The sequence below is a fragment of the Notolepis coatsorum genome, assembly GCF_963971535.1.
Source record: "Notolepis coatsorum genome assembly, contig: SCAFFOLD_2489, whole genome shotgun sequence".
Taxonomy (NCBI): domain Eukaryota; kingdom Metazoa; phylum Chordata; class Actinopteri; order Aulopiformes; family Paralepididae; genus Notolepis; species Notolepis coatsorum.
Window position 1 is genome coordinate 874 of NW_028171968.1, and position 19,127 is coordinate 20,000.

General features: G+C 44.9%; 1 protein-coding gene across 1 annotated transcript; it reads right to left on the bottom strand.

Moving 5' to 3' along the window:
- Nucleotides 1-212: 212 nt before the first annotated feature.
- Nucleotides 213-18,717, bottom strand: LOC311248142 (rho guanine nucleotide exchange factor 12-like; the record flags this gene model as incomplete). The annotated part of the gene is made up of 5 exons (XM_084339082.1): nucleotides 18,617-18,717; nucleotides 4,093-4,142; nucleotides 2,656-2,713; nucleotides 1,582-1,757; nucleotides 213-290 (listed from the first exon to the last, which is right to left on the bottom strand). Coding segments are annotated over exons 1-5 (429 nt in total), but the record flags the coding sequence as incomplete, so codon positions are not given.
- Nucleotides 18,718-19,127: the final 410 nt, after the last annotated feature.

Genomic DNA, 19,127 nt, shown 5'->3' on the forward strand with positions numbered 1-19,127 from the left:
GGACGAGCAAAGCCATTACTTTAAGTTGCAGGCAAGAAAGACAAGTCAGTCCACTGTCTCTGGTTTTAAAAGCTGCCCTGTTGCAGGTCACAATACAAATAAATAAAATATAAATATACATTTTTATTATCGATATTTTTTTTTTTTTAAATATATCGCGATAATTATGGTTATGGTTTTATCGCCCGGCCCTGTAACAGAACAACACTGACCTGCAGCTCGTGCTGTTCCTTGGACAACATCTTCTGTAGGATGTCCACCTTCTGGTTGTGGACGCTGCTGTTCTCGTCCTGAGGGAGACATCGGACACAGAGTTGAGGAGCAGGTGGAAGAAGTGAGACATTAAGGTCGGAGGTGGAAGGTGGAGGTGGGGACCACGGCGGGCGTCTGTGGAACGCTCTCCCTGACCATCTGAGACCAGACTGTGGAACGCTCTCCCTGACCATCTGAGAGCACCACAGACCGTGGACGCTTTATAAAAGGGCCTCAAAACACATATTTTTTTATTAGATTTGTATCTAGTTTTAGCTCCACCTCAATTAGTGTTTATACGATGCAAGTGGCTGTGTTAGTGCCCTTTCACTACCACACTACAGAAGGTTAACCCTTCACTATCACACAACAGACGGTTAACAGTAAAGGGTTAACCTTCTGTATTGTGGCAGTGAAAGGGTTCAGGTTGGAGGTGGGGACCACGGCGTCTCGGACCTGCGCTTTCTGCTCATCCGCTCGCAGATTGTGGAGCGCTCTCCCTGACCATCTGAGAGCACCACAGACCGTGGACGCTTCATAAAAACACATCTTTTTAATTAGATTTGCATCTAGTTTTAGCTCCACCTCCATTAGTGTTTATACGATGCAAGTGGCTGTGTTGTTGAGATGACATCAAACGATGCCAGGGGCTGGAACTGGGGGTTGAGACACCAAGTCTGCGACTAGGAACTCGGAGTTGATGTTTTATTAAATGTTTTCCTGGTAGTAGAGTCTGAATTTCCGAACTCCGGGTTATAATCGAATGAAGCCAGAAGCATAAAGTTACTAAGGCATTAGTAATTACTAGCTCATGGAATGAACTCCAACGGTCCTTAAAGCTTGAGATTCTCCCCTCTGTTGCAGAGTTTAAAACCTTGATCTCCAACCTTTGTCAATCAAGTTGTACGTGTTTTAATTGATTGTTATCCTTACTTGTCTCATTGTTATGATTTTATATGCCTTTTCTTTTGCTTAACTCTGTATGTTTTGCTTAACTCCGTATGTGCACTCGACGTGACTCTAGACGAGGGAAACCCTGATGTAAACAAGACGAAAGTCTTTCTGTGCTCTGCATCCCCTTAACAATTGTGTGTATTGAGTCGTACTGTACTGTACCCATTCTGCAATCTGTTAATAAAGTGTTCAATTAATCAATCAATCAATCAATCAATCAATCAATCAATCAATCAAACCTCAGTTGCCTTTCGAGTTAAAATAAAAGGTTTGACATGGAATGAAAATGTCTAAAAGACTACTAATAGGCATTCTGAGAACTAAAGAAGGAAGAAAGGATGGAGGGAGCGGAGACTGAACAGAAGGCCGCAGTACCCATGCCGGCAGGCCGGAGGCGACGACGCGGTCCATGGGGCTGTAGGGTCTCTCGGCTGCGGGGGAGTTGGGGGAGGAGATGCTGACCCCCAGCATCTCAGACTCCGCCTCCGACAGGGGGATCTGGGCCAGCCCTGGGGGACGGCCCAACACCGTGAGGGCCACATAGGAGCCGGCTGAGGGGACAACACAAGGTTAGTGTTAGTGGGAACAAATACTATCTCTGTATCAGACATTTATATTCTATATTTACCGCATATATATATCCACATTTGTCTGAATATAACTACATATAATGCTCTATATACTATATATTAGGGGTGTAACGGTACACGTATCCGTACCGAACCGTTTCAGTGTGTACCATACCGTACCAAACGGCTGTGTACCGAACGAATACAATGCTATGTTAACCACTAACGACCGCCCACCAGGGGCTGTTTTTTTCACAATCTAATATAATTATTTTTACAAGTCGATTATTAATTTCAATATAGAATATTCGTTGACAGCCCTACAAGTACAATTAGTTACTGTACACTACATCACCCCTGAGTGGAACATGGAAAGCCAAACTTTCCCCCACTGTACCGAAAACCCGTACCGAACCGTGACTTAAAAACCGAGGTACGTACCGAACAGTGGTTTTTGTGTACCGTTACACCCCTAGTATCTGTAGATACTATATCTGTACATATCCTACTCTTACTAGTTACACTGCTGGCCAGCATGACTACTACCATACTGTATTTACACCTGTATCACTGTACATATTAATACTACGACTCTGTACATACATCTGATTAGCACTACACTCAGTAGTACTAACTTGTATATCTTATACCCAGTTTAATCACCTGTACATTGTATATTGTTATTGCACGTTACTGCTACATTTGCGATCTGGTTGGATACCAAACTTCTTTTGGTTGTACTGTACTTGTGCTGCATGATGACGATACATTTGACTCTAATGTAAACGTAAACGTTAGGATCTGTTAGCGACTGCAGACACACTGTCTGCCTTCCTGTGTTTTTACAGCGGCGTTGTGAACCGACGCAGACGGAACTCACATTTGATGAGCTTCACCACTTCAACGTGGTTAGAATGTGTGACCAGGGTTCCGTTAACCTGAGAAGAAAAACAAAAACCGTTTAAAATAAGAAAGTTACAAATTAAATGAAAGGTCTGTGTAGCGTTTGTTTACTGTCAACAGCTGCTCAACGACTAGAATACAGAGGTAACGGGCGAGAGATCCTCAGAGATCATCAGAAGAACTCAACCAGAGGCGGTTAGGTGGCCGATCGGAGATTGCGTTCGTCACCAGCCCCGGAGCTGTGAGCTGGATTCGCCTGTTCGAATCCAGCTCACAGCTCCGGGGTTGTCACCAGCTTGGCTGGCCGTCTGCACTAATACAATTGGCTGTATTAGAGGGTGGGAGAAGCTGGCGGGGTGGGTCCGGGTCGTTGTAAACAGCGACTCCTACAGTTCGGTCGGGGCGCCTGCTAAGCGCGGATAGGACTCGAGGGGGATAGTGTGGTCCTCCCACACGCTACGCCCTCTCGATGAGAATCCGCGCTGCCAGGTGAAAAGAAGCGGTGATTGGCTGGACGTGTGTCGGAGGAAGCACGTCGTGGTAGCCTCCACTCTCCCAGATGATCTGACTGTGGGGGGTAAGTGCGCAGCGACCAGGAAGGGACTGGGAATTGGCATACGACTAACATTGGGATGGGAGAAAATCGGAGGAAAATGGAGGGGGAAAAAGACAAAAAAAAAAAAAAAAAAAAGAAGAAGAACTCAACCAGTCTGAGGTGGCTATATAACCTCTGTATTGAAAAGTATTAAAGTACAAATGGCCACAGAAAAGGCCAACAGTATCACAGAATAAATAGCATCTCAGATAAATCCCCAAATAACAAATAAAATGTTCAAAGTAATCTCTCAAACTCTTTTGTTTCAGCTAAGTGGTTCTATTTCTGTGGTTTTAGGTTCTAATCTGGATTTTAAACCCTTAATCTACTTTCAATACTTTGACTGTTAGAAGCTCTTTAACGGGTTTATAACACAGTAAGTCTCATAACGGCTGTAATTATGGCTGGTTACTTATACGCCATGAGCCCAAAATGTGTGTTAATAATCACATTTACAGTGGTTTATGAATAATTATTCATATTGATAATCTCATCCTCTGCATCATCCATCTGTACATTAATCATCATACGCATGCGAAGCATCGACATACAGTAACCATCTATAGCATCATAACATTCCACTACATCCCTACCTCATTTTGCATTTTTGTACTTTCGTTTGTACTTTCGTTTTGTATATAGTGTTTCGTCTTTACTCTTTTTACTTTTTTACTGTATGAAGCACAATCTCAGGAGGCTCATACCGAGTGTTTCACTGTAATGTATAGAATGCACCTTATGTGACAAACAGAACAGAGCTTGAAACTACAGGCCTGGTGCCGACCAGCAGGGGGCGGTGTGGAGAATGTGGAGGCATACCTTGATGATCCTGTCGCCCGTCTGCACGCCGGCCCGCATCGCAGCCCCATCTGCAGAGACACAGGAAGCAGACACCGCTCAGAAGACTCTTCAACATTCTTTTTTTTATCAAACCATAAACAAGGTGGCCTATTGGGATGTTGGGCTGTGATTTTATATGTCTGCACTTTATGTGCTCATTTTATGCCTTTTTTCTGTTGTGAAGCACTTTGAGCTGCAATTTTTGTATGAAAGGTGCTACAAATACAGTTTATTATTATTATTAACACACACACACACACACACACACACCATTGCATTAATCAGGAGTACAAGGAACTCTGCTGGGTAGGTTGACTGGACGCTTATAGAGATGCTTTTGCTTCATGTTTGTATAAGATGACAATGACTGGTTGTGAGTGGATTTGTTTTTATATTTTTACTGTATCAATAATTGTATGTTCTTCTGTTCATTTTACTTATTTATTTTATTTAGTTGTTAAATATATTTGTATTTACTGTATTAATGTATTATTTGTTGTGATGTTGATTGTGTTGATTGTGATGTTGATTGTGACCCCAGGAAGATTAGAAAACTGCTATGGCATAAGTTAATGGAGATCCTATAAATAAACTGCACCGTAATATGCACATACTACACGCAAGACACTTTGTGTAAATAATTGACTATTTTATTTAATCTTACCTAATTTTATTTGATCTTACTACTACTACTACTTATTATTATTGGACACACACACACACACACACACACACACACACACACACACACCCTGCACCGTAACATGCACATACACTCCACGCAAAAGACACTTTCTGTAAATAATAACTATTTTATTTTACCTCATTTTATAGTTTATCCTACTACTACTACTACAACTTATTGTTACCATGCTTGTATTCATTGTCGTTTCTTAATTGTGCACTGTTGTCCGAGCTCGAAACACACAAATGTCATTACCTGCAATGTCCCCTGTATTGTTGTGTATTTGACAAATAAAATAACTTGAAGGAGTCAAAAGGACAACTGATCAAATAAATAAAGACTTTAAAAACAAGAGAGAGGGTGCAGCAGACGCACATCCTCTACACACCGTGACACACCAGGCGCTGCGCGGGCACTCGTTCATTACAGACCATAACAGTGGTTATATTACGAGCCGCTTCGCTGCTCCACCCCAAACAGAGAGACGAGACGGGTTATTATCAGATCTGAGGCGCTGCGGCGTCAGCAGCCGGCACGTTCGGTGAGCGCTGTGCTTATAGAACAGCTTTTAGGTGAACGCTGAGCTTATAGAACAGCTTTTAGGTGAACGCTGAGCTTATAGAACAGCTTTTAGGTGAACGCTGTGCTTATAGAACAGCTTTTAGGTGAACGCTGTGCTTATAGAACAGCTTTTAGGTGAACGCTGTGCTGCTTATAGAACAGCTTTTAGGTGAGCGCTGTGCTTATAGAACAGCTTTTAGGTGAACGCTGTGCTTATAGAACAGCTTTTAGGTGAACGCTGTGCTGCTTATAGAACAGCTTTTAGGTGAACGCTGAGCTTATAGAACAGCTTTTAGGTGAACGCTGTGCTGCTTATAGAACAGCTTTTAGGTGAACGCTGAGCTTATAGAACAGCTTTTAGGTGAACGCTGAGCTTATAGAACAGCTTTTAGGTGAACGCTGAGCTTATAGAACAGCTTTTAGGTGAACGCTGAGCTTATAGAACAGCTTTTAGGTGAACGCTGAGCTTATAGAACAGCTTTTAGGTGAACGCTGTGCTTATAGAACAGCTTTTAGGTGAACGCTGTGCTGCTTATAGAACAGCTTTTAGGTGAACGCTGTGCTTATAGAACAGCTTTTAGGTGAACGCTGTGCTTATAGAACAGCTTTTAGGTGAACGCTGTGCTTATAGAACAGCTTTTAGGTGAACGCTCTGCTTATAGAACAGCTTTTAGGTGAACGCTGTGCTGCTTATAGAACAGCTTTTAGGTGAACGCTGTGCTTATAGAACAGCTTTTAGGTGAACGCTGTGCTGCTTATAGAACAGCTTTTAGGTGAACGCTCTGCTTATAGAACAGCTTTTAAGTGAACGCTCTGCTTATAGAACAGCTTTTAGGTGAACGCTGAGCTTATAGAACAGCTTTTAGGTGAACGCTGTGCTTATAGAACAGCTTTTAGGTGAACGCTGTGCTTATAGAACAGCTTTTAGGTGAACGCTGTGCTTATAGAACAGCTTTTAGGTGAACGCTGTGCTTATAGAACAGCTTTTAGGTGAACGCTGAGCTTATAGAACAGCTTTTAGGTGAACGCTGTGCTGCTTATAGAACAGCTTTTAGGTGAACGCTGAGCTTATAGAACAGCTTTTAGGTGAACGCTGAGCTTATAGAACAGCTTTTAGGTGAACGCTGTGCTGCTTATAGAACAGCTTTTAGGTGAACGCTGTGCTGCTTATAGAACAGCTTTTAGGTGAACGCTCTGCTTATAGAACAGCTTTTAGGTGAACGCTGAGCTTATAGAACAGCTTTTAGGTGAACGCTGTGCTTATAGAACAGCTTTTAGGTGAACGCTGAGCTTATAGAACAGCTTTTAAGTGAACGCTGTGCTTATAGAACAGCTTTTAGGTGAACGCTGTGCTGCTTATAGAACAGCTTTTAGGTGAACGCTGTGCTGCTTATAGAACAGCTTTTAGGTGAACGCTGTGCTGCTTATAGAACAGCTTTTAGGTGAACGCTGTGCTGCTTATAGAACAGCTTTTAGGTGAACGCTGAGCTTATAGAACAGCTTTTAGGTGAACGCTGTGCTTATTAGGGGTGGGAATCACCAATTTCATCATGATACGATACGATATCGATTCTTTGGACAACGATACGATATTTGCCGATATCACAAAGTCTCTCACGATACAATACGATTAGATTAGATTCAGGTGCCTGCAATCGATATGAGATGATATCATACAGTATGCCCATTTAACACAATCAGTAACATTTAGATCAACTAAAAAAAGGTAACGAAAATATCATTTGACATTTGTATTTTTGAGCTCTTCCAGACATTCCAAACCGTTCCTACAACAATTTGTTGATGTTGCATGATCATGTATAGGCCTACATTTATTATGTATTATATTGTTTATGTTTAAATAACATTTAAACATCAAACTCCTCTGACCTCATCTGGTCTTTCCAAAGACGCGCGCACACACACACACACACAGAAAGGGAGAATGCTCTGCTGTAACATCTACACACACGGAGCTACTGCTGTTGTTCTTGGGCGGATATGAGACTCGCCACAGGATTTTCAAAATAAGAGTATCGATATGAATCGATCTTATTACATTGCATCGATCCGATTCGATTGTTGATAATTACATCGATGTATCGTCCCACCCCTAGTGCTTATAGAACAGCTTTTAGGTGAACGCTGAGCTTATAGAACAGCTTTTAGGTGAACGCTCTGCTTATAGAACAGCTTTTAAGTGAACGCTGTGCTTATAGAACAGCTTTTAGGTGAACGCTGAGCTTATAGAACAGCTTTTAGGTGAACGCTGTGCTTATAGAACAGCTTTTAGGTGAACGCTGAGCTGCTTATAGAACAGCTTTTAGGTGAACGCTGTGCTTATAGAACAGCTTTTAAGTGAACGCTGAGCTTATAGAACAGCTTTTAGGTGAACGCTGAGCTTATAGAACAGCTTTTAGGTGAACGCTGTGCTGCTTATAGAACAGCTTTTAGGTGAACGCTGTGCTGCTTATAGAACAGCTTTTAAGTGAACGCTCTGCTTATAGAACAGCTTTTAGGTGAACGCTGTGCTGCTTATAGAACAGCTTTTAGGTGAACGCTGTGCTGCTTATAGAACAGCTTTTAGGTGAACGCTGTGCTGCTTATAGAACAGCTTTTAGGTGAACGCTGAGCTTATAGAACAGCTTTTAGGTGAACGCTGTGCTTATAGAACAGCTTTTAGGTGAACGCTGAGCTTATAGAACAGCTTTTAGGTGAACGCTCTGCTTATAGAACAGCTTTTAGGTGAACGCTGAGCTTATAGAACAGCTTTTAGGTGAACGCTGTGCTGCTTATAGAACAGCTTTTAGGTGAACGCTGTGCTGCTTATAGAACAGCTTTTAGGTGAACGCTGTGCTGCTTATAGAACAGCTTTTAGGTGAACGCTGTGCTGCTTATAGAACAGCTTTTAGGTGAACGCTGTGCTGCTTATAGAACAGCTTTTAGGTGAACGCTGTGCTTATAGAACAGCTTTTAGGTGAACGCTGTGCTTATAGAACAGCTTTTAGGTGAACGCTGTGCTGCTTATAGAACAGCTTTTAGGTGAACGCTGTGCTTATAGAACAGCTTTTAGGTGAACGCTGCGCTTATAGAACAGCTTTTAGGTGAACGCTCTGCTTATAGAACAGCTTTTAGGTGAACGCTCTGCTGCTTATAGAACAGCTTTTAAGTGAACGCTCTGCTTATAGAACAGCTTTTAGGTGAACGCTCTGCTGCTTATAGAACAGCTTTTAGGTGAACGCTCTGCTGCTTATAGAACAGCTTTTAGGTGAACGCTGAGCTTATAGAACAGCTTTTAGGTGAACGCTGTGCTTATTAGGGGTGGGAATCACCAATTTCATCATGATACGATACGATATCGATTCTTTGGACAACGATACGATATTTGCCGATATCACAAAGTCTCTCACGATACAATACGATTAGATTAGATTCAGGTGCCTGCAATCGATATGAGATGATATCATACAGTATGCCCATTTAACACAATCAGTAACATTTAGATCAACTAAAAAAAGGTAACGAAAATATCATTTGACATTTGTATTTTTGAGCTCTTCCAGACATTCCAAACCGTTCCTACAACAATTTGTTGATGTTGCATGATCATGTATAGGCCTACATTTATTATGTATTATATTGTTTATGTTTAAATAACATTTAAACATCAAACTCCTCTGACCTCATCTGGTCTTTCCAAAGACGCGCGCACACACACACACACACAGAAAGGGAGAATGCTCTGCTGTAACATCTACACACACGGAGCTACTGCTGTTGTTCTTGGGCGGATATGAGACTCGCCACAGGATTTTCAAAATAAGAGTATCGATATGAATCGATCTTATTACATTGCATCGATCCGATTCGATTGTTGATAATTACATCGATGTATCGTCCCACCCCTAGTGCTTATAGAACAGCTTTTAGGTGAACGCTGAGCTTATAGAACAGCTTTTAGGTGAACGCTCTGCTTATAGAACAGCTTTTAAGTGAACGCTGTGCTTATAGAACAGCTTTTAGGTGAACGCTGAGCTTATAGAACAGCTTTTAGGTGAACGCTGTGCTTATAGAACAGCTTTTAGGTGAACGCTGAGCTTATAGAACAGCTTTTAGGTGAACGCTGTGCTTATAGAACAGCTTTTAGGTGAACGCTGAGCTTATAGAACAGCTTTTAAGTGAACGCTGTGCTTATAGAACAGCTTTTAGGTGAACGCTGAGCTTATAGAACAGCTTTTAGGTGAACGCTGTGCTTATAGAACAGCTTTTAGGTGAACGCTGAGCTGCTTATAGAACAGCTTTTAGGTGAACGCTGTGCTTATAGAACAGCTTTTAAGTGAACGCTGAGCTTATAGAACAGCTTTTAGGTGAACGCTGAGCTTATAGAACAGCTTTTAGGTGAACGCTGTGCTGCTTATAGAACAGCTTTTAGGTGAACGCTGTGCTGCTTATAGAACAGCTTTTAAGTGAACGCTCTGCTTATAGAACAGCTTTTAGGTGAACGCTGAGCTTATAGAACAGCTTTTAGGTGAACGCTGTGCTGCTTATAGAACAGCTTTTAGGTGAACGCTGTGCTGCTTATAGAACAGCTTTTAGGTGAACGCTGTGCTGCTTATAGAACAGCTTTTAGGTGAACGCTGAGCTTATAGAACAGCTTTTAGGTGAACGCTGTGCTTATAGAACAGCTTTTAGGTGAACGCTGAGCTTATAGAACAGCTTTTAGGTGAACGCTCTGCTTATAGAACAGCTTTTAGGTGAACGCTGAGCTTATAGAACAGCTTTTAGGTGAACGCTGTGCTGCTTATAGAACAGCTTTTAGGTGAACGCTGTGCTGCTTATAGAACAGCTTTTAGGTGAACGCTGTGCTGCTTATAGAACAGCTTTTAGGTGAACGCTGTGCTGCTTATAGAACAGCTTTTAGGTGAACGCTGTGCTGCTTATAGAACAGCTTTTAGGTGAACGCTGTGCTTATAGAACAGCTTTTAGGTGAACGCTGTGCTTATAGAACAGCTTTTAGGTGAACGCTGTGCTGCTTATAGAACAGCTTTTAGGTGAACGCTGTGCTTATAGAACAGCTTTTAGGTGAACGCTGCGCTTATAGAACAGCTTTTAGGTGAACGCTCTGCTTATAGAACAGCTTTTAGGTGAACGCTCTGCTGCTTATAGAACAGCTTTTAAGTGAACGCTCTGCTTATAGAACAGCTTTTAGGTGAACGCTCTGCTGCTTATAGAACAGCTTTTAGGTGAACGCTCTGCTGCTTATAGAACAGCTTTTAGGTGAACGCTGAGCTTATAGAACAGCTTTTAGGTGAACGCTGTGCTTATAGAACAGCTTTTAGGTGAACGCTGAGCTTATAGAACAGCTTTTAGGTGAACGCTGAGCTTATAGAACAGCTTTTAGGTGAACGCTGTGCTTATAGAACAGCTTTTAGGTGAACGCTGAGCTTATAGAACAGCTTTTAGGTGAACGCTGAGCTTATAGAACAGCTTTTAGGTGAACGCTGAGCTTATAGAACAGCTTTTAGGTGAACGCTCTGCTTATAGAACAGCTTTTAGGTGAACGCTGTGCTGCTTATAGAACAGCTTTTAGGTGAACGCTGCGCTTATAGAACAGCTTTTAGGTGAACGCTGTGCTTATAGAACAGCTTTTAGGTGAACGCTGTGCTGCTTATAGAACAGCTTTTAGGTGAACGCTGTGCTGCTTATAGAACAGCTTTTAGGTGAACGCTGAGCTTATAGAACAGCTTTTAGGTGAACGCTGTGCTGCTTATAGAACAGCTTTTAGGTGAACGCTGTGCTGCTTATAGAACAGCTTTTAGGTGAACGCTGTGCTGCTTATAGAACAGCTTTTAGGTGAACGCTCTGCTTATAGAACAGCTTTTAGGTGAACGCCGTGCTTATAGAACAGCTTTTAGGTGAACGCTGTGCTGCTTATAGAACAGCTTTTAGGTGAACGCTCTGCTTATAGAACAGCTTTTAGGTGAACGCTGTGCTTATAGAACAGCTTTTAGGTGAACGCTGAGCTTATAGAACAGCTTTTAGGTGAACGCTGTGCTGCTTATAGAACAGCTTTTAGGTGAGCGCTGTGCTTATAGAACAGCTTTTAGGTGAACGCTGAGCTTATAGAACAGCTTTTAGGTGAACGCTGAGCTTATAGAACAGCTTTTAGGTGAACGCTGTGCTTATAGAACAGCTTTTAGGTGAACGCTGAGCTTATAGAACAGCTTTTAGGTGAACGCTGAGCTTATAGAACAGCTTTTAGGTGAACGCTGTGCTTATAGAACAGCTTTTAGGTGAACGCTGAGCTGCTTATAGAACAGCTTTTAGGTGAACGCTGAGCTGCTTATAGAACAGCTTTTAGGTGAACGCTGTGCTGCTTATAGAACAGCTTTTAGGTGAACGCTGAGCTGCTTATAGAACAGCTTTTAGGTGAACGCTGTGCTGCTTATAGAACAGCTTTTAGGTGAACGCTGAGCTTATAGAACAGCTTTTAGGTGAACGCTGTGCTTATAGAACAGCTTTTAGGTGAACGCTGTGCTGCTTATAGAACAGCTTTTAGGTGAACGCTGTGCTGCTTATAGAACAGCTTTTAGGTGAACGCTCTGCTTATAGAACAGCTTTTAGGTGAACGCTGTGCTGCTTATAGAACAGCTTTTAGGTGAACGCTCTGCTTATAGAACAGCTTTTAGGTGAACGCTCTGCTTATAGAACAGCTTTTAGGTGAACGCTGTGCTGCTTATAGAACAGCTTTTAGGTGAACGCTCTGCTTATAGAACAGCTTTTAGGTGAACGCTGAGCTTATAGAACAGCTTTTAGGTGAACGCTGTGCTGCTTATAGAACAGCTTTTAGGTGAACGCTGTGCTGCTTATAGAACAGCTTTTAGGTGAACGCTGCGCTTATAGAACAGCTTTTAGGTGAACGCTGTGCTGCTTATAGAACAGCTTTTAGGTGAACGCTGTGCTGCTTATAGAACAGCTTTTAGGTGAACGCTGAGCTTATAGAACAGCTTTTAGGTGAACGCTGCGCTTATAGAACAGCTTTTAGGTGAACGCTGAGCTTATAGAACAGCTTTTAGGTGAACGCTGAGCTGCTTATAGAACAGCTTTTAGGTGAACGCTGAGCTGCTTATAGAACAGCTTTTAGGTGAACGCTGAGCTTATAGAACAGCTTTTAGGTGAACGCTGAGCTTATAGAACAGCTTTTAGGTGAACGCTGTGCTTATAGAACAGCTTTTAGGTGAACGCTGAGCTTATAGAACAGCTTTTAGGTGAACGCTGAGCTTATAGAACAGCTTTTAGGTGAACGCTGTGCTTATAGAACAGCTTTTAGGTGAACGCTGTGCTGCTTATAGAACAGCTTTTAGGTGAACGCTGTGCTGCTTATAGAACAGCTTTTAGGTGAACGCTGAGCTTATAGAACAGCTTTTAGGTGAACGCTGTGCTGCTTATAGAACAGCTTTTAGGTGAACGCTGAGCTTATAGAACAGCTTTTAGGTGAACGCTGTGCTGCTTATAGAACAGCTTTTAGGTGAACGCTGTGCTGCTTATAGAACAGCTTTTAGGTGAACGCTGTGCTGCTTATAGAACAGCTTTTAGGTGAACGCTGTGCTTATAGAACAGCTTTTAGGTGAACGCTGAGCTTATAGAACAGCTTTTAGGTGAACGCTGTGCTGCTTATAGAACAGCTTTTAGGTGAACGCTGTGCTGCTTATAGAACAGCTTTTAGGTGAACGCTGAGCTTATAGAACAGCTTTTAGGTGAACGCTGTGCTTATAGAACAGCTTTTAGGTGAACGCTGTGCTGCTTATAGAACAGCTTTTAGGTGAACGCTGAGCTTATAGAACAGCTTTTAGGTGAACGCTGTGCTTATAGAACAGCTTTTAGGTGAACGCTGTGCTGCTTATAGAACAGCTTTTAGGTGAACGCTGTGCTTATAGAACAGCTTTTAGGTGAACGCTGTGCTGCTTATAGAACAGCTTTTAGGTGAACGCTGAGCTTATAGAACAGCTTTTAGGTGAACGCTGTGCTGCTTATAGAACAGCTTTTAGGTGAACGCTGTGCTGCTTATAGAACAGCTTTTAGGTGAACGCTGTGCTGCTTATAGAACAGCTTTTAGGTGAACGCTGTGCTTATAGAACAGCTTTTAGGTGAACGCTGTGCTGCTTATAGAACAGCTTTTAGGTGAACGCTGTGCTGCTTATAGAACAGCTTTTAGGTGAACGCTGTGCTGCTTATAGAACAGCTTTTAGGTGAACGCTGCGCTTATAGAACAGCTTGTACATTTCTTTATTTACAAACCATCTGATCAATAAATCAACCCATACTACATAAAGCATTTACTGACGATCACGGAATTATAAACGACCACCCCCCCCCCCCCCCCCGTTCATCCGCGCATGATGAGTCATAACGTTTAGGATCATGTACAGTTGACATTTTTTATATAGCGTGTATCGGCAACAAACGGCAGTTGATAATCTGCGTTTATGCCTATAACTCGCGTTCTAGGAATTACTGCAGAAAACGATAAAAACATACTTATATTCTAGACGGTATTTTTGGAAGAATCTATGAATGAAAAAGTATAACGTTCCTACATCCTGAACGATAGATAATCAATGTCGAATGGGCCATAGTAATGTCAATTTAGCAATACAATTTAAAAGGTTATAGCCCTGCAAAGAAGGTGAACATCTCCATAGACTTAGAGTGGTGGCAGTGATCATACATTGATGGATAGAAGCGTGGCAGTCAATGTGTTAAGATGTTAGATCCTAATATGAAAAACGATGTGATTTAATGTTCTATGCCTTATCTTGACATTGTTTATTTTGCTGCCGTCTATTTTATGCCTAATGGTACGTCTGCACTTTATGCATTGCTCTCGATCTGCCAATTTCGTGCATGTGTCTTTTTTACAGCTGTGAAGCACTTTGAGCTGCTATTCTTGTATGAAAGGTGCCATACAAATAAAGTGTATTATTATTAATATTATTATTATGGATAAGGAAATCCCATCAATTATTTAGATCATACTACTTTCCCTTTGCGATGGTCATAAATAAAAATGGGCAGCGATATCACAGGGGGCCTAAAAAACAGGCTTTGATGCAAAGTGCAACAACACGCCTCAGTCAGCGCCTGCCTCTCTGTTGCTATTCAGACCGTTTAATGTGCCTCACCGCACCCCCCCTCCTCTCCGTGACCCCACGACCCCTATCAGCCTCCACGGGCCTGCTGCTGCGCTACAGGGTCCTGCCACCGGGCCGTCTCCGGGAAGACCGCGCTACGAGGCACGCGCTGGCTACCGTGAAAACCACAGAGGAAGAATAATATTAGTCCGTGACTCCTCCATTAGTCGGGGGGGGGGGGGGGGGGGGGGCTCGAGTGGAACATCCTACTGAGAGGCTGTATCGTGTTTCCAAGTGAGAGGCGGCTTCGTTTAGTCACGTTCCCCATTACTCCTGGTGTCTGGGTCTTCAGTCACACCGCCCCGACGACCTGCCTCTACAGAGCACACCGCTCTGTGTTTGTGTGTAGTATAGTTAGTATAGCATAGTTAGATATGCGTTCTTTTTTTCCGTAGCCGCAGTTTGCGGAGACGCTCTCTGATTGGCCACTGACGTTTCTGGTCATGTGACATGTGCGCCCAATCGCGTGACGAGCTGTGTCTTTGCCCATTTCCTCCTCGAACAGCATGCAAACTACCTAACGCCTAGTTTATCACTGGTTAAGCTTAGGCGACTCTTTCGAAGTTGGTCAAGGTTAGAGTTTGGAATCAGGGCTGGTGTTCTATCGCCATGCTCTAAGACAAACTCTAACCTTAACCAACTTCGAAAGAGTGCCTAAGCTTAATAACCGGTGAAAGGAACAGGCGTCACACGATTGGGCACACATGTCACATGTCCAGAAACGTCTGTGGCCAATTAGAGTGTCTCCGCAAACTGCGGCTACGGAAAAAAAATAACGCGTTAGATATAGTATAACTGTATATTGTATAGAGTAGTGTATATAGGACACATTACCTTTTAATTCGTAAGCTAAGCTTAGCATTGTATTTTATCTTAGTACTTTTTATCATGCCTATTTTATTATCTATTCTATTTTATTCTATTAGTATTTGAAAAAAAATTGCACAATCAAAGCGGGCACGGCCACCTTCATTTCACTACATGTGTCGTGTGTGTATGTGACGAATACATCTCTTGAATCTTGAATACAGTCATGTAGTCATATCTCTGCCCGCCCCCCCCCCCCCCCCCCCCCTCTTCTTATTTTATTTAATTTTAAGTGATGTCCGATATTATCGGCCGACCGATATTATCGGCCGATATCGGCAGTAAAATGTGATATCGGAAAATATCGGTATCGGTTTAAAACAAAAAAAAAACAATAACAATATTTGTTATATATATATCCAGTGAAATTATTAGTTACCTGAAATTATTCAGTTTTTTGGACGGGGAAACCCTGCATATATCGGTATCGGTTGATATCGGTTGATATCGGTATCGGAAATTAAGAGTTGGACAATATCGGAATATCGGTATCGGTAAAAAAGCCAATATCGAGCAACTTATTATTATATGAATATTATTTCAACCTCAGGATTTGATCATCGTGCTGCCAGGGGGCGTAGGATCACAGCGTTGTGTGGTGAGGTGGGGGGTCTTAACTCTTTCACTGCCACACGACAGAAGGTTAACCCTTTACCATCACACAACCGACGACGGCGATGCCCCATCATTAGCATCATTAGCTCCGCTCTGCTACAGTCTGTCTCACCTCCCAGCCCCTGTCTCACCTCCCAGCCTGTCTCACCTCCCAGTCTGTCTCACCTCCCAGCCTGTCTCACTCTCTGGTCTCTGTCTCACCTCCCAGCCTGTCTCACTCTCTGGTCTCTGTCTCACCTCCCAGCCTGTCTCACTCTCTGGTCTCTGTCTCACCTCCCAGCCTGTCTCACTCTCTGGTCTCTGTCTCACCTCCCAGCCTGTCTCACCTCCCAGTCTGTCTCACCTCCCAGCCTGTCTCACTCTCTGGTCTCTGTCTCACCTCCCAGCCTGTCTCACTCTCTGGTCTCTGTCTCACCTCCCAACCTGTCTCATCACCTCCCAGTCTGCTCTCACCTCCCAGCCTTGTCTCACTCTCTGGTCTCTGTCTCACCTCCCAGCCTGTCTCACTCTCTGGTCTCTGTCTCACCTCCCAGCATGTCTCACTCTCTGGTCTCTGTCTCACCTCCCAGCCCCTGTCTCACTCTCTGGTCTCTGTCTCACCTCCCAGCCCCTGTCTCACTCTCTGGTCTCTTGTCTCACCTCCCAGCCCCCGTCTCACTCTCTGGTCTCTGTCTCACCTCAGCCCAGCCCCTGTCTCACTCTCTGGTCTCTGTCTCACCTCCCTCCCAGCCCCTGTCTCACTCTCTGGTCTCTGTCTCACCTCCCAGCCCCTGTCCTCACTATCTGGTCTCTGTCTCACCTCCCTCCCAGCCCTGTCTCACTCTCTGGTCTCTGTCTCACCTCCCTCCCAGCCTGTCTCACTCTCTGGTCTCTGTCTCACCTCCCTCCCAGCCTGTCTCACTCTCTGGTCTCTGTCTCACCCTCCCAGCCCCCTGTCTCACTCTCTGGTCTCTGTCTCACCTCCCCTCCCAGCCTGTCTCACTCTCTGGTCTCTGTCTCACCTCCCAGCCCCTGTCTCACTCTCTGGTCCTCTGTCTCACCTCCCCAGCCTGTCTCACTCTCTGGTCTCTGTCTCACCTCCCAGCCTGTCTCACCTCTCCCAGCTGCTACAGTCTGTCTCCCCTCCCAGCCCCCGTCTCACTCTCTGGTCTCTGTCTCACCTCCCAGTCTGTCTCACTCTCTGGTCTCTGTCTCACCTCCCAGCCTGTCTCACTCTCTGGTCTCTGTCTCCCCTCCCAGCCTGGCTCACTCTCTGGTCTCTGTCTCACCTCCCAGCCTGTCTCACTCTCTGGTCTCTGTCTCACCTCCCAGCCTGGTCTCACTCTCTGGTCTCTGTCTCACTCTCTGGTCTCTGTCTCACCTCCCAGCTGCTACAGTCTGTCTCACCTCCCAGCCCCTGTCTCACTCTCTGGTCTCTGGTCTCTGTCTCACCTCCCCAGCCTGTCTCACCTCCCAGCCTGTCTCACTCTCTGGTCTCTGTCTCCCCTCCCAGCCTGTCTCACTCTCTGGTCTCTGTCTCACTCTCTGGTCTCTGTCTCACCTCCCAGCCTGTCTCCACTCTCTGGTCTCTGTCTCACCCTCCCAGCCTGTCTCACTCTTCTGGTCTCTGTCTCACTCTCTGGTCTCTGTCTCACCTCCCAGCCCCTGTCTCACTCTCTGGTCTCTGTCTCACCTCCCTCCCAGCCTGTCTCACTCTCTGGTCTCTGTCTCACCTCCCTCCCAGCCTGTCTCACTCTCTGGTCTCTGTCTCACCTCCCTCCCAGCCTGTCTCACTCTCTGGTCTCTGTCTCATTTCCCAGCCTGTCTCACCTTCCAGCCCCTGTCTCACTCTCTGGTCTCTGTCTCACCTTCCAGCCCCTGTCTCACTCTCTGGTCTCTGTCTCCCCTCCCCAGCCTGTCTCACCTTCCAGCCCCTGTCTCACTCTCTGGTCTCTGTCTCACCTTCCAGCCCCTGTCTCACTCTCTGGTCTCTGTCTCACCTTCCAGCCCCTGTCTCACCTCCCAGCCCCTGTCTCACCTTCCAGCCCCTGTCTCACTCTCTGGTCTCCGTCTCACCTTCCAGCCCCTGTCTCACTCTCTGGTCTCTGTCTCACCTTCCAGCCCCTGTCTCACTCTCTGGTCTCTGTCTCACCTTCCAGCCCCTGTCTCACCTCCCAGCCCCTGTCTCACCTTCCAGCCCCTGTCTCACTCTCTGGTCTCTGTCTCACCTTCCAGCCCCTGTCTCACTCTCTGGTCTCTGTCTCACCTTCCAGCCCCTGTCCACCTCCCCAGCCCCTGTCTCACCTTCCAGCCCCTGTCTCACTCTCTGGTCTCCGTCTCACCTTCCAGCCCCTGTCTCACTCTCTGGTCTCTGTCTCACCTTCCAGCCCCTGTCTCACCTCCCAGCCCCTGTCTCACCTTCCCAGCCACCCTGTCTCACTCTCTGGTCTCTGTCTCCCCCTCCCAGCCTGTCTCACTCTCTGGTCTCTGTCTCACCTCCCAGCCCGTCTCACTCTCTGGTCCCCTGTCTCACCTCCCAGCCTGTCTCACTCTCTGGTCTCTGTCTCACCTCCCAGCCCGTCTCACTCTCTGGTCCCTGTCTCACCTTCCTTGACGAGCTGCACGAACACTGGGTTGGTCTCCGCTGACCGTGAGCCCGAAGCCGTTCTCATCTTTCTGGATGATGACACATCGCTGGACCAGACCTGAGGAGACACACACAGAGATACACACACATGCACACACACACACAGAGATACACACACATGCACACACACACACACAGAGAGACACACACACACACACAGAGAGACACACAGAGATACACACAGAGAGACACACACACACACACAGAGACACACACAGAGACACACACACACCACACACACACACAGAATACACACACACACACACACACAGAGACACACACACAGAGACACACACACAGAGACACACACACAGAGACACACACACAGAGATACACACACAGAGACACACACACAGAGATACACACACAGAGACACACGACCAGAGATACACACACAGAGACACACACACAGAGATACACACACAGAGACACACACACAGAGACACACACACAGAGACACACACAGAGA